The sequence below is a fragment of the Pleurodeles waltl genome, chromosome 4_1 (assembly GCF_031143425.1).
Source record: "Pleurodeles waltl isolate 20211129_DDA chromosome 4_1, aPleWal1.hap1.20221129, whole genome shotgun sequence".
Classification (NCBI taxonomy): Eukaryota; Metazoa; Chordata; class Amphibia; order Caudata; family Salamandridae; genus Pleurodeles; species Pleurodeles waltl.
In genome coordinates this window covers 656,192,498-656,209,054 of record NC_090442.1, presented here as the reverse complement: position 1 = coordinate 656,209,054, position 16,557 = coordinate 656,192,498, and the positions used below count along the sequence as shown (strand labels likewise).

The 16,557-nt window shown below is 41.9% G+C and overlaps 1 protein-coding gene across 4 annotated transcripts in view; it reads right to left on the bottom strand.

Annotated features, from left to right (window-relative positions):
* CEP83 (centrosomal protein 83) overlaps positions 1-16,557 on the bottom strand; it is a 188,837-nt gene that overhangs the window by 160,697 nt on the left and 11,583 nt on the right. For all 4 annotated transcript variants that reach the window (XM_069229113.1, XM_069229114.1, XM_069229116.1 and 1 more), the window contains 2 exons: positions 6,561-6,692; positions 660-911 (listed from right to left, as the gene is read on the bottom strand). In XM_069229113.1, the coding sequence (XP_069085214.1) occupies positions 660-911; positions 6,561-6,692 (384 nt within the window). The remainder of the gene's footprint in view (positions 1-659; positions 912-6,560; positions 6,693-16,557) is intronic.

The following is a 16,557-nucleotide window of genomic DNA, read 5'->3' as shown; positions in this document are numbered from 1 at the left end:
GTGTGCAAGCTATGTATTGGGGAGATAACCACAAAAGAGTTATTCCAAGGACTTTTTGGTTTTATATGGAAACCGTATACACATACATGTAGCTAAGTTTAGAAACAGAAATGCATAGAAGTGACACCCAATGTAAAAGACTTATGCAATGAGGTTACAACTCCTAGAGGTGACAATACGCTAACTTACTTCAAATAGGGTTTCATAAGTGCTCTGTAGTTTTGACTGCTTTACAGTGAAGCACCAAACACTAGCCACAAGAAAAGAGAAAATGATCTGCCTCAATCCAGCTTTCTAGCAGTGCAAGACCTACAGACGCCTAATGGAGATGAAGTAAAAGGTCAAAGAGAATAGCTGCACTTGGGATCAGAACAGGTCTATGCACAAGAATGCAGACTGGTTGAAAACTATAAGCCAGGTAAGGATGATCAGGCAGGCTTCAAAGTGGTAGTTCTCTCGTTTTAAGTCAGAGGAAGGTGGGTGCATTTCGGAGTCACTGGCACTTCACGATAGCTAGATCAAGGCTTATAGTGTAAATTAATCACACTGGATTGACTGTTGTCACCTCTTCAGTGAATGTGTCAAATGGAGAAATGCTATGCATTGATATTAAATCAAATAAATGTTTTCTAGTGATAGGATAACTTAGAACATCTTACCTCCAAAGAACGAATTGTAGATTGGGCCTCGGTCAGCTGCCGCATCTGTATCCTATGGACATTTTCAGCCTGCATGCCAGAATGGTCGTGTTGAGCTCGCAATTCTGCTACCTCCGCTTCAAAGCCTTTTAATTTCTGAATTAACTGAGCTTTGTCCTTCAGGAGTGCTTCCACACGTTTACTGTCTCTTGTTGGATCAACTGTCATTAGTTGGTTTCGCATCTCCTCTTTATCTTTCTCTAGGCGTGCAATCTAGTTATAATGCAAGATAGATTAAGCTTAAAGTAAGGCACTAAGCAAAGACACAGGAGGAAAATATTACTTATTTATAAAACAGTCTTCATTGTGTATCTCCCTTAAATAGTACTAAGAAAGTGAACCACGAGTCTACGGAGTATTGATCACAGACCAATAAGTGCTTATGCTAAAGATCTTTTAGCATGTTAGAGATGTTTAGTTATATCACACTCCTCCATTGCACTGGCTATAATGTTTACACATCTAAAAAAGATAAGTTACACTTGGTTCAGGTCCAGGCTGTTAGCCACAATGATAAATGGCATGATTTAGATCTTGGCACACGAGTTACTCCGTCACAATAGTGACAGATATCCCGTTAGCCGAAATATAAATCCCATGGGCCCAAAGCTTTATATAAGAGATACAACACCACCCTATGCTCCAATATATGTTAACGCAGGGTGTGTACAATAAGCAAACATAATCAGACATTCAACTCAGAAAATCTAATCCAAGATTAATTATTATCCGTATTCATAAATGCTCTGATACCAACCAAATATACATTATTTCAAGTTAAAACAATTAGTCCAACAGGGGAAAGAAAATACAGGAACTTACTTTTTTTCCTAGATTCAGTCAACCTCTTTTTCCATGTCCTACCAACAAGTCTTAACATGTAGCTACATTACAAGGAAAACAACGAGGTATTCCATAGGTTTTGGAGAGCTCTACAAATTTTAATAAACTAACCTAAATACCATTAGTTCAAGTGGGGTGAATCTAGTACTCCAAATTAGGCTAAAATTTGTTTTCGAACATCAGATTTTATGTCAAGTTAATAGGTATTTCATGAACTAAATCAGATTGAGACATTCCTGGATATGGAAATGTATGCAAATTCATTCACAATGTAACTATATGTACATAGTGAAGAAAAATGTTTAAGCAAACAAATCTAACACAAATGTCTTTTCTATGTATTAAATCTTGTGAGGATGAATACATTTTGATTCCAAATTATTGCACCCTCAGACCACTTGATGAGCTTGTTTGCACTCTTTGCTCTTATACGAATCTAACACAGTATGTACATTTTTGTGATTGAGGATTAGGTTAGCAACTATTGAGAGTAAAATGATTCCTGTGGGTTACAATAACATTAAGTGGTGTCTTTCAGCTTATTGCTTATATGCCTGCATTTTAAATGTATAATACAAAAACATATAACCATTATGTGACTATTCTAAATGGTCTCAATGTATCAGTAAAGGTTTTGTCCGGCACTTGGGCAACAAGTCCAGGCATTGGTACAGTAAAAGAAGACTTACAATCCTATACATTTTGCTACAAAAAATGCATATTTAGAATAAATTCCAATCACTATTAATTTTAAGTGTGAAGTTGGTATTCCAATTACGCTTTATAAGTTTAATTCTTTCATCCAGACAGCTTTAAGATATTTGTTGTTGAAGACCTTTTGTCAATACCAATACTTATAGCAGGCTTTTGGTCACCCCATTACTTACCATTAGTTAGCTAGCATATCAGTTTAATTTGCCTCCATGTTATTTAGTGGTGTTCCTTCTTCTAGAATTTGTCCCTTCCCTGCAGCTTAGCTTCTTTACCATTCTTTTGTATTGAATTACTTGTTTCCTTCCACAACTCCACATCACGGAACCACGTTTTTTTTTGCATTCAGTAATTCCTGGGAGTAAATGAGTTTTCTTGTTCTCAGTCCAGTTTGCTGCTCTCCGCTCACATCCCCACATCTTGTGCAATGTTTTGTGCCCATGTCCCCCTGTTGTCTCTTGCTTTCTTTATCCATCACCAACAAGTCTGATTTTTTTGTAGGTTATTTTACTCCCCCCCACCCCCCACTGCTCCACTGTTTAACCCCTGCTACTCCCACTGCTTGTTGTAGTTTACTACTGCCCCATACTTCATGTTTCCCCCAAACCCCACCATCATGTTCTCTTTTTTGAAGATATACCCCTAATTTTTCCATCCCAAGGGATAGAAAGCCCACTACATCCCACAACTGTTTTTGTTCTTGAAAAAAAATGGCATGGACTGGAATGCCGTGGCATAGGGCTGTAAACTCTAGAGGGCACCAGTTTGAGTGCCACTATGAGTGGCAGATTGGGGAGTTTGTTCTTGTGCTGAGGACAGCATTTATCTGTAATCGGGTGCACTGTCCTAATTAAGAGTGTGCCAGGGTGCAAAGCGGGACAGTTTGTCCAATCTGTAATCTGACCCATATTTTTTTTACTCCATTGTTAAAATACATGGGGTGGGACCTGATCTGTCCTGTCGGGCCAAACCCCTCATCCTGAGGGCTTAAACAGTCTTTCTACCACACCAGGCCCTTGCACAGCCATCCAGATGGCAAGTGAGAAGACATTTGGATTCCTTTGTGTGTAGCTCTGGTATATGGGCTTGTAGAAAGGGGGTAAGTCCTTCTATTCTACCTCCCATGGGGTGCAGAATGACTATCTAATGCACAGTAGTAGGACCAGATGCCATGAAGAGACAATGCTACACACCATTCTTTTTCTCACTTTTCCCCCCGATAATCTACTGGGCTTTCAGCTCAGCTGATGGCTCTGTGCTTCACATGTTTTAGGACAACTAACAAATACCATATATACCTATAACTTGAATAGTCTTACAGAGGTTATGATGCATTATGTATGTAGATCAGCCATCAAGAAAAGAAAATTACCTGCAAAAACATTGCAACCTGGTCACATTAGTTTCTGATAGACACAATTAGTTTCTTTCATAAAACCACATGCAATGTACTAAAATAACCCCTAACTGAATTTTGTCTACTTTTCACATGTGTATAGATTTGCGTGTTCATTGACTGGTTTAACACTTTTTTCCATCATTAACTACACCTTTGTCTGTCCCTAAAAACTTAGAATAGGTTAGGTTGATCTTAGTACAGCAATACTTTTCTTGATGCCATTCCCCACCCCCATCCCCTCAAAAAAAGAAAACACTATGGGGCTGATTGCAGGTTCAGTGTCCCGCCAAACTTCTAATGGGGAGGTTGCAGCCTTACTGGAGACTTCTGCCCGCAGGGGAACCAGTACCCTCGTAACGGACACTGTCTGCACAGCAGACAGTGCGCATTACGAGGGTGCTGGACAGGGGGACCCCTCCACTGCTCGTACAGTGAAACTGTCATGAAAAAGCTGGCGGTGTAAAAGCAAAATAAAATTAAACATAAAAACTTGAACTATTGTCCAAGTATTCAGCAAAGGCATTTAGAATCTTGTTCTAAGGGTGCTTACTGCAACAACCTTACATTTCTTTTTCTATGACCACTTGAGATAAAACGTGAGGTTTTTCGTCTCCCGTTTCCTAATTATAAAGGCAGGTGCAGTGCAGGGACAGCCTTCTCTCAGCTCTGTGCAATCACAAATCAAATCATGATACCTTTGAAGCTGAGATAAATAATTGGTTATTTCACAAATGGAATTCCTCACAGAATGTTCCCCTGTAAAATAGTGCTTTTAGCGAAGATAAAAGTGACATGTGTTCGAAAACTATAGCTTTTTACACCATGTAACCGGAATGTGACCTTTAGTGAGGCTAGGTTGTTACATATGAAATGCAATTTGCCCCACACAGGGGCCTTGAAATTGAGATTTTTCTTTAAAATGCAACTATGTTTCTGTCAATTATAGGTCTTGTAGCTGCTCGTAGATAATGAAATAGTGCTTGCAATGCAAACCAATGAGTGTTGAAACCTGTAAAAGGTTCCTCTCAACTTGATAATCTTGAAGTACCCCACAGTGTGCCACTGTGTATGTGTCTCCACCTTGGGCTAAAGCAAATAAACTTTGCTCTGTTTTATCACCAGGACTCTGTACTGACTGTTATTTCTCTTCCAGACAAATTTGGCTTTGACAGCGGAGAACCAGGTTGCAATCAGCAGGGCAGCACCAAGTTCAGTGTCGCTCTAGCGGATTCCATCCTGCACCACCGTTAGGCCATTGGGAACATTGTTCTCAGTGCCAACGGTGGTTGTTTGGTGGTCCGACCGCTAAACAACCTAATTTGGTGTTTGGACCACCAAACCGGCAGCAGTCATGACAGCCACCACGAACAGCCAGACTCGTAATGAGGCCCTATGTTTTACTGCATTTTGGCAACAAGAACAAAACAAAAAAAGGTACACCATACTTTCCTACATTTTGGCTACTTTCTCAGTTTCTTCCAGGGAAATCTACAAACGCTGGGTACGTTTATAATCGCAAACATGTGGGAGGAAAAACTGTCACACGTTTACATTGATATAGTCTGTAGTAAAAGTATTTTGAAGGCTTAAATACAAACTGCCCTATATATCAGAAAAGGTCTCAGTGCTTGGAAAGGGGGCTCAGGGAGTCTCCACACTCAGGGGACTGAATTGTAAATGTATTTATAAAGCGCTTACAACCCCTGACGAGGCACTGAAGTGGGTCTTTCAGTCAGTAAAAAAGCATAGCAGGTGTGTTTGTCCCTCAATTAACTCCCTTATTTTGACTTAAGCGCAGAGGTAATGTGAACTAATGATCTTATTAGAGTAACCATAACAGGCATCAGCCAGTTTTTCCAGCTCATCCTAACAAAAGCCAATATGAATAGTTTTCAATGTTTACATTCTTGGTACAATTGAAGGCTGGCTTATTCCTCTGTCATGATTTCAGTCTCTAGACACCTGCATGCTCCCTGTTGTGTTGCAACTATGCCTCTGTATAAGCAGCATGCTTCACTTCAGGGGAAACCACTAGTTGGCTGGACCTGTGATTTACAGGCTATTCATGTTTCACTTGTTAATAAACCTTTTTCAGACAATTCAACAGGCTTGTGAGAATTTTGACAACATCATTTAGTTTCAGTGCTACACGAATGCTAAGGATGTGAACATGCTCATGGAAAGGCTGTGTAAAGTGGCATATGGTGCCTTCTCCGGCACCCTCAATCAGGTGCTTAAGTTCAGTGTCCCCTTTGTGGATTCATTCACCTACTGGATGAATGACTGAATGTCAGTGATTCACGTATTCCAATAAATCTCAGGTGCCATATACCAGGAAGTAAACTACTCAACAATTAGTGAAGGAGGGGGCTTTGTATATTAGTCATTGACCTGGGAATGAGGGTGAGGGTTTAAACGATGACCACTCATAGTCAGCCTACTTAGATTCTAAACCATTGGCTGCTACAACAGAAGTAAAGAACCACTGCAATTACATTTTAGAGTGGTATTGTGTTGCTTTTTCCCAACCAAATGCACATGTGCTGACCACGTGTGGAGGTCTATATCAGTTGCGTCTTACATTCAGTATTCAACATGCATGCTAGCGGGGCAGCAAACACACATAGGTATGTTGCTCTCCTGGCTGAATGACTAGCAGACCCCCTACTTTCTGCTTTGTTTCCTACACTGGTCATGGCATGCAGAAGCATGCTTTGAGACACAGAGGATACTCTGAGTAAAGGTGCATGCTAGACTCAGTTGTTTAAAGCATTATTCAGTGCAAACCAAAGCTGCTTTAAGTAAAAAGCACTCAGCATGGTTAGATAACATGTGCTGTAGGGAACTCCTAATGACCAAATGGACCTATACAAAGAAATGGCAGAATAAAAATAATTAATAGCACCTACCTCAGCTTCTTGCTTAATCCGTTTTTCTTCTAATATACGTTGCTGCTCTTCTTTCTGGTGCTCAAATTCAGATTTTAGGAACGTATGCTCGTATCTAAGCTTGTTGTATTCGGACCTATATTTCTCAACTTCCTAAAAAGTGAAAAAAAGATAGCATGAGTTCTCAAAAATGTGAATTATTAGACAAATAGGTAAACAAGCATGATTTGTTCTTATTTAAAATGTTAAGTGAAGTTGTTTTTGATGCATCATACCTTCCCTGCTAGGTAAAGCAGATCCAAACTCAGCTGTGGTGTTACATGGCCAGCTTTTCCTGAGGCATACACCCAAGTTAGAAATAACATACAGTAAGGATCATGCTGCTTAGTTTGTTACAAAGGTGAAGAAATATGAAGCATATTTAATTTGCACCTTACTTCCTTCTTACATAATGACAATGGAGCAAGCGTATTTTACACCAAATGTTTGCAACAAATACAATTGGTTTGTACTGTTCATGAATTAAGCTATAACAAATATAGTGAATTTAAGAGCTGGAAGACATTCAGGTTTTGTTGAATATTGCACTACATAGTGCAAATGTAGCTGCTTTCTGCTTCAGTAAAGCAACTCCAGGTACTGTAGCTCACCAATAATTCTTCTTGCTGCATTCCTTACTACACAAACAGCAACATTTACATGAGGAAATTATATAAGGTGAGAAGGATTGGAAGACCAAATAAGAGAGATTCATTAAGAGGAAGATGGATGCAGAGTAAACAAGAGGACAAGGGGGACTGAGGTGAAGGGAAAGAATTGGAAAAAGAAAGATGGCAGATAAACAGAGATGGAGATCAACAGACTTAAAGAAACAGCATGGTTGAGAGAAAGACCATCACAGAGAAACAAATGAATAGTGGAACCAGGAGAAAAAAAAAAAAACACCCTGGGATTCTTGGACCCCCACTTTTATAGACTCATGTGATACACAGACTGTAGGTAAGGGATGAGGAGATTTTGAGACAGAAAAAAGCTCAACATCTGAAAAGAGTATGTGTCATTCGAGTGGGTGACTTAATTAATAGTACATTATTAAGTGCTCTGACTAAATAACATACCATTAATCAGAGATTTCCTCCAGTGGTGTCATTTATAGATCCATAAATTTTGACTACTCCTACGGTGCAGACCAAGAAACCTTGGTAAAGACAATTAACAGGTACGATACTGAATCACTTGTTTTTCAAAACCATAAGACCACCTAGTATGGCCAGCAAAACAGCCTAGAGTAGACTGGGAAACAACCACACTACCGTATGTACAGGAGGGATTCGCTGCACCCAATTTTAAATTATATTACCTAAGTGCACAGTCACTCCGTATTGGTACATTCCACCTCTTCTTGGCCTACACATTGCAATAGCACTAGATAATGCTTAAGCAGAATAAAATAACAAGATTAAGCAAATTGTCAAGCGGCAAATTTATTAATTGGAATGAAAGAAATGAAGATGTTGTACGATCCCCGCTATTAATCTTTACAAATTATAGATTAACAGAGGCTACTAAGATTGCCTTCATCTTCTATCCCATCAAGCCTTTAGTGTTTAAAGCACTAACCTTACTATCAACTTGGTTGTCTAGGCATACATTTAGAACCTGCCTGAATAACTAACAAAATAGAAGCCCAGATTTTGTGCTGTATGCAAACAGAGGCAATGACTTCCAATTATGGACTGTGTATAATACACGTCAAATATCTGCAGCAACTTTACTACACACCAACCAGCCTCCAGAGACAAGGACTGAGACAGGATACAAAATGGGTCCTGAAGAAATACGTGACTTTCTGCATTTGGTGCGGGACTGCTCCCAGATCCGAGATTTGTGGCACAAAATAATTATTACAATACCTGAAATGACAACATACACTTGGGATCCTCTCAGCTGAGATTGGTGAATAGCATATTAGTGACTGTACTGTAGTATCTACCTATTGCACTTCTCGTGGCCAAGAAGTGGGTAGCAATGCACTGTGGAATGGACAAAAGTCCTACATTGAAGCAGTGGTTGACTGATATAACATATCACAATGTATACGCTGAAGAATTACCTAGCACATCAAGAACAAAGGCTATATAAACTATAGAAATGTCTTGATAAAGTTACGAAAACATTACTACATGAATCTGTAAGCTTCATCCGATAGCTTTTTCTAAGGTCACCAGAGCCTCTTTTCTTCTACCTGTCTGAGCACCACCAGCACTGTAGCGTCATCAATTTAGATTCTAAGGCTGCATGCTATCATCAACCTTGCAGGGAAGGCAGGATGGGTTGGATGCAAATCTATCAAATTTACCAACCAAACTAGCTATAAAGTACGCAGGAAGGACCTAAAACTTCTCCTTTCAGAAAGGCACACCAACACCTGAAAGGGACTATCTGCATCTGTCATCCAAGGATTGAGCCCATAACTCAACAGGACCCATCCCATAGCTGACACCTCATAAAATTACCAGGTGGATTGTTTGGAACATGCTAACTTTCTTCAGCCTTCAATCCATTGAGACTTTGTGATTATAGTCACCAGCAAGTATGCTGAAGTGGATACAAATCTACATGGTCAGAGCTAAACGAAACAATAAATAAACAGACATCCAAAAGCAAAATTGTCAAGAAGATACCTCCGCATAAACAAATTACCCTTCTGCCAAACTCTACAGCCACCTCTGCTCTTACCCCATGAATCAACAAAAGTAATCGCAATTTACCACACAAACTTGTCATATACTGCTGGACACCGGTCATACAGAAACACAGATGAACAAAATCACAAGGAAATACAGACAGGCCTTGCAACTTTGAAGGGTATATTCTCTGTTGTATTTACCAATATATTTCAGAAACTGACACCTTAATGTGTGAAACTGGAATATGCTATTGTGGATTGGTTAGGCAGACATCTGCTTCCAAACTCTTAGGAACCATAGGTTTTGATTGAGAGCTTTATTGGTGACACAAGAAAATGCAATTTCCAATTTAACTGCAGCTTACTGAGTGCACAGGATGTCCTTAAAAAGCTTCAAAGGCAATGTCAGCCCAGACCACCAAGTGACATGGATTCCATGGCACTCATTAATAATTAGTAAATCCAGTCTGCCCCGGCATTCATGAAACACTGAAGAGGTTGTGGAAATAAACTCCTGGGTGATACCTTACTGCAAAAACTGTAAAGTAATATATTGGCCCTTTGTGCCTCAAAATGGAATATAACATCAAATATACGTCTCACTTAGGTTCAGGAGGGTGTATGAATGGTGAACAAGTCAAGCTTGCATCTACGGCGGTCTTCTGGGCTAGCAGCCACGGTGCTGGACTAATGGTTTGAGGCAGTGATTCCAAAGCTTTTTACAATTACAACCCACTGATTAGAAGAACAAACTTTTGCATTTCTCCTACCTTCGATGGACATGAGAAAGGTTGATTTTTTTTAATGTAACTAAAACATTGTGCTGTAGCGCATTGTTATTTACAGATAGCACATTTTCTAATGAAATGGCTGCTAGCTTTGCACAGACATACAGTTTCACTTATAAAAGACCACGCAATCAAATGATAATGTGGGAAGATAGGATTTCTGTGAATATTTACCATCTGTGTATCACCAAGTAAAGGGTCTCTATTTGTTTTGATTCTTTTAAAATCTCTGTTTCCAGCACGCTTCTGAATTATATTTAAATATGCTTCATTTTTGCTTTCCTAACTGGTGAATGCATACAGTTCATTTACAGGCATTTACATTTTGTTGTGTGTAAAAAACAGGCTGCTGCGTGGATCGCCACTCATCTTGAGCTGCGTGGATCCTGCATCACAGTGATGGTCCGGAGTAGTCCTCTCTGCCAGCTGTTCAACTTTGGTGGAGATAAGCCTTCCCACGCAGGACAGTATCCCAGTGCACCACGTCTCTTGAAGCTGCCATGGCTTGTTTGGATCTCCTTCAAGGGAACTTCAGACGACGTGTAGCTGCATCCTGCAAAGCACAGGCTCCAGTGTGGTTCTCCAGCGGCATGGGATCCTCTTTTGTAGTGCTGCGTGGGCTTCTTCTGCGACTCCTGTGCCCCACGTACTGTTGGACTCCTGTGGGTGCTGCCTCTGCTCCTGTGAATTCTCTCCGACGCCGAGGGTCCCCTCCGACTCCCCCTCCTGGGCCTTGCTTGTCCCCGGCAGCATCACTTTTCCACTAACCCCGAGTTTGCCTTCCCCAAACCTTGTTGGTGGAATTCCTGCACCAACACCCGTCTGCAATCTTCCTTCCAGTGTGGGAAATCATCTGCATCCATCAGGAACTCTTCTCCAGCGCCAGGGCTGCAATGCTGACCTGTTCTTCATCACCGTCGACGAGTTTGCCTTTCCCAAACCTTGTTGGTGGAATTCCTGCACCGACACCCGTCTGCAATCTTCCTTCCAGTGTGGGAAATCATCTGCATCCATCAGGAACTCTTCTCCAGCGCCAGGGCTGCAATGCTGACCTGTTCTTCATCACCGTCGACCAACTTCTGCAACTACAGTTGGGTGAGTAGTAGCTCCTACTCCCCCTTGACTCCACTGTGACTCTTGGGCTTGGTCCCCTTTCTCCACAGATCTTCTTTCTTCAGGGATCCAGTCTTCTCTGGGTCTCTTATTTTTCTTCTTTTCCTCCTTTTTGGTGGTTTGGGGAAAATCCAGTGATTTCCTCCTGTTTCCTGGTCGATGGGGGGGTGTGGGCGGGGGGGGGAGCAACTGTGTTACTTACCTTTGTAGTTTTCTGATATCCCCAACTCCCCTCTACACATTTTACTTACTTAGGTGTGGATGCCATATTCTCATTCCATTTTCTTAGTATATGGTTTGTGCTCCCGCTAGGGTCACTATTGGTTATTGCTATTTGCACTGTTTTCTAACCTATTCAATGCCTGTTTCTGATTACTGGTGTATATATTTAGTGTATTACTTACCTCCTATTGGTGGGTTGTCCCTCTAGTATTTTGTGGTGATTTGTTCCAAAAATAAAGTACCTTTATTTTAGTACAACTGAGTGTTTTCTTTTATGTGTGTAAGTGCTCTGTGACTACAGTGGTAATGCATGAGCTTTGCATGTCTCCTAGATAAGCCTTGGTTGCTCATCCACAGCTACCTTTAGAAAGCGTGGCTTCTAGATACTGCCTGTACTTCACTAAGAGGGGATACCTGGACCTGTTGTAAGGTGTAACTACATTGGGTACCCACCACAACCCAGGGCAGCTTCCTACAACAATGTTTTTTACTTTTGTATGTAGCGGAGTGATGATATTTGCATAGCTCTACTGCCATTCGTATGACCTTGCGGCACTGAAGAACGAGATTGGAAATAGGTTATGAGGGAGAGGAGACGAGTAATATGCTGGCTGGAAAAAAAAAAAAAAGTAACAACATCCTGGAACACGCAAACACTTACAGGGAATGCAAGATTAAGTAAAACTGTGAAATATAAGCAGGAACAACATGCTTATATAAAGCTTTAACATTTATTATTCAGAAATCAATTAGCGTTTTGCCTAAAAAGTTAAGGACATGACTATGGGGCCCAGAAGGGACCAGTTTCAATATCCATTGCTTATATCCTTACAAAATGTACTCAGTATGATTTAACCCCCTGGGTGCCTGGGGCGAGCTGGTCTCATCCTGGCACACGGTTCCTGTGTGCTTGGGACGAGACCAGCTCGTCCTGCACCCAGCTAAGAGGGAGCACAAGCGCTCCCCCGTGGGCCTCCCTCCCACACACCCCTGTCGGGAATAGAAGGGGATTTGCTTCCCCATTCCACACCGACACCTCCCCACCCCTCCCAGTAACGTCTGATGGCGTCAGAGCACAAATCACACGCTGACCTCACCAGAGGTCACCTCGGATCATCCCAGAAGAGAAATAGAAAAGTATTTCTCTTTCGACTGGGAGGTGGGCCGGGAGAGACATGAAAGAAAAGACCTTTCCTTTCCTTTCATGTCAATCAGAAGCATTTCTGCTGCCCGATCGCGATGCGATCGGGCAGCAAAAATGCCCACTAGACACCAGGGATTATTTTTGTGTGTATTTCAATAAGGGGAGCGTCCCCTTAGGCAAGGGCCGCTCCCCGGGGGGCAAATCATTTTTAAGCCACTTCTGCCCTCCCTGGGGGCAGAAATCAGTAGACACCACGTTTTTAAAAAAAATGCTTACACATAAGGGGAGTGGCTCCTTGGGCAAGGGCCCCTCCCCATTGTGGGGGGGGAATATTTTTAGGCCTTTTCTGCCCCCTCTGGAGGCAGATCGGCCTACTATAATTAAGCCGAAGAGAAACCTCTAGACACGAGGAATATATATACTTTTTTTCTATTTACTTTATGTTTTTATGTATGGGGAGCAACCCCTTAGACAAGGCTCGCTCCCCTGGGGGGCAAATTGTATTTAGGCCATTTCTGCCCCCTCCCTCCCCGGGGGCAGATCAGCCTATTTTTGTTAGGCCAATCTGCCCCCAGAGGGGGCAGAAACCACTAGACACCAGGGATTGGTGTGTGTATGTGTGTTTTGTTTGGGGGGGGGGACAGCCCATTGGGCAAGGGTAGCTCCCCATGGGGGCACGTTACTGTTGACCATATCTGCCACCCTTGGGGGCAGATCGGCCTATTTTTAGAAGGCCCATCTGCCCCCAAAGTGGGCAGAAAGCCCACCAGGGAAGATTTTTTTTTCAAAATAAGAAGGTGGGGGTATGGCCATACCCCGACCCCAAATAAATGGGGCCAAAGTTGTTCTGTCCACCAGTGGGCAGATTGGGCAATTACCCCTGATCCACACCCCGGTGGGGCACAAAGTCTACTAGATGCCAGGGAATTTAAAAAAAATAATAATAATAATTGTGGGGTGGTAAATACCAACCATTATGGGCCTGGTTATGCCCTCACCCCAACTGAAGGGGGTAACAGTCTTTCAGCTCTCCCCCGCACACTAAAACATCTTATCCCATGGCAAGCAAGAGGACATTTGATTATTTTGGGTTTTGGTTTTACATTTGGGCCATGAGAGCTTGGTAACTCTCAAAATTGTCCCACTTGGAATGGTGAAGGCTGCACTTTTTTGACTTTGGGACGCTGCCATGTAGAAAAATCCACAAGACCTAGACACATCTGAAAACTAAACATCTGGTTGATTCCAGGGTGAATGTGCTTCACATGCACCTCGCACCATTTTCTTACCCACAATGCCCTGCAAACCTCCAACTTTGCTGGAAATCACACATTTTTCACACATTTTTGTGATGGAACCTTCTTGAATCTGCAGGAATCCACAAAATTCCTACCACTCAACATTGTCTCATCTATACCAATAAAAATTCGGCTGCACTCGTCAGCCTGCAAATGTTTTGTTTCCAAACTGCCCTTTTGGACCCGATTTGGTTCCCCCTCTATTTCAACATGTATTTGGCTCTTCCCTGTCACAGGCACTTGGCCTACCTACACAAGTGAGGTATCATTTTTACCAGGAGACCGAGGGGAACGTTGGATGGTAGGAAATTTGTCCCAGTGCTGTGATCCCAGACAGAAATGTGGGAAAAATTTGATTTTTTTTGTTAAATTTGAGGTTTGCTGAGGATTCTGGGGAAGAAAACATTGGGGGATCCACACAAGTCACACCTCCCTGGACTCCCTCGATGTCTAGTTTTCAGAAATATCTGGGTTTGGTAGGTTTCCCTAGATGCCTGCTGAGCTCAGGACGAAAAACGCAGGTGCCAAACCCTCTCCTCCCCCCAAAAAACAGGTTGTTTTGAATTTGATGATTTTGATGTGTCCACTTTGCGTTTTGGTGCACTACCGGTCACGGGCACTATGCCTACCCACACAAGCGAGGTACCATTTTTATCGGGAGACTGGGGTCAACGCTGGGTGGAAGGAAATTTGTGGCTCCTCTCAGATTCCAGAACTCTCTGTCACCGAAATGTGAGTAAAAAGTGTTTTTTTGGCCAAATTGTGAGGTTTACAAAGGATTCTGGGTAACAGAACCCGGTGATAGCCCCACAAGTCACCCCATCTTGGATTCCCTAGGTGTCTAGTTTTCGAAAATTCTGGGTCAGCTAGGTTTCCCTAGGTGCCGGCTGAGGTAGAGGCCAAAATCCACAGCTTGGCACTTTGCAAAAAGGCAGCTCTGTTTTCTTTGGGAAAATGTGATGTGTCCACGTTGTGTTTTGGGGCATTTCCTGTTGCGGGCACTAGGCCTACCCACACAAGTGAGGTACCATTTGTATCAGGAGACTTGGGGGGAACGCTGGGTGGAAGGAAATGTGTGGGTCCTCTCAGATTCCAGAACTTTCGGTCACCGAAATGTGAGTAAAAAGTGTTATTTTGGCCGTTTGCATAGGATTCTGGGTAACAGAACCCGGTGACTGTCCCACAAGTCACCCCATCTTGGATTCCCCTAGGTGTCTAGTTTTAAAAAATGCACAGGTTTGGTAGGTTTCCCTATGTGTGGGCTGAGCTAGAGCCCAAAATCTACAGCTAGGCACTTTGCAAAAAACACGTCAGATTTCAATATAAAAATGTGATGTGTCCATGTTGAGTTTCCTGTCGCGAGTATTAGGCCTACCCACGCAAGTGAGGTACCATTTTAAATCAGGAGACTTGGGGGAGCCACAAGGTAGCAAAACAGGTGTTATTAGCCCTTGTCTTTCTCTACATTTTTTCCTTACAAATGTAAGACAGTGTGTAAAAATGACATCTATTTGAGAAATGCCCTGTAATTCAAATGCTAGTATGGGGACCCCAGAATTCAGAGATGTGCAAGTAACCACTGCTTATGAATACCTTATCTTGTGCCCATTTTGGAAATACAAAGGTTTTCTTGATACCTATTTTTCACTCTTTATATTTCTGCAAATGAATTGCTGTATACCAGGTATAGAATGAAAACCCACTGCAAGGTGCAGCTCATTTATTGGCTCTGGGTACCTAGGGTTCTTGATGAACCTACAAGCCTTATATATCACTGCAACCAGAAGAGTCCAGCAGACATAACGGTATATAGCTTTCAAAATCTGACTTCACAGTAAAACGTTACAGATTAAAATGTGGAGGAAAATGGCTGTTCTTTTCACCTCAAATTTCAAATATTGTATTCATTCCAGCTGTTATTTTCTGTAGGAAACCCTTGTAGGATCTACACAAATTACCCCTTGCTGAATTCAGAATTTTGTCTACTTTTCAGAAATGTTTAGCTTTCGGGGATCCAGATCGGTTTCACACCCATCTCTGTCACTAACTAGGAGGCTAAAAGCACACAAAAAAAATAATAATAATATTAATGGGCTATATTCCAGTAAAATGCCAAAATGGTGTTGAAAAATTGGGTTTTCTGATTCAAGTCTGACTGTTCCTGTCCCTTTGTTGATGCCAATTTCAGGAAAAAAAACACAAGCCTTCTTCGGCAGCCCTTTCTCCCTTTTTTTTTTTTTTTTTTTAAAAAACGAAATTTTCGCTGTATTTTGGCTAATTTCTTGGTTTCCTTTAGGGTAACCCACAAACTCTGGGTACCTCTAGAATCCCTAGGATTTTGAGAAGAAAAAAAAAAAGGACGCAAATTTGGCGTGGGTATCTTATGTGGACAAAAAGTCATGAAGGCCTAAGCGCGAACTGCCTCAAATAGCCAAAAAAAGGCCTGGCACCTGAGGGGGAAAAGGCCTGGCAGCGAAGGGGTTAAAAATACCAAAATTCCTGTATACAGAGCTGCAGTACACATTTTATAAACTAAAAAAAGGAAAACTGCTGATAAGGATCATGTTAATCGTTTTACACTCTACGCATCAACAATGTATTGCAGTGTCTCCAGGAATGGTGGTTATTTACAAGCCCCTTGCGCTGCCAGTATGTCACTTTTAATTTGTGGAAAAAAGTGATGTACCAGCGGCGCAAGGGGCTTGTAAATAAGCTCCAATCTTGTTCAAAGTGAGAGGAGAAAACGAAAGTAGAGATTCACTTG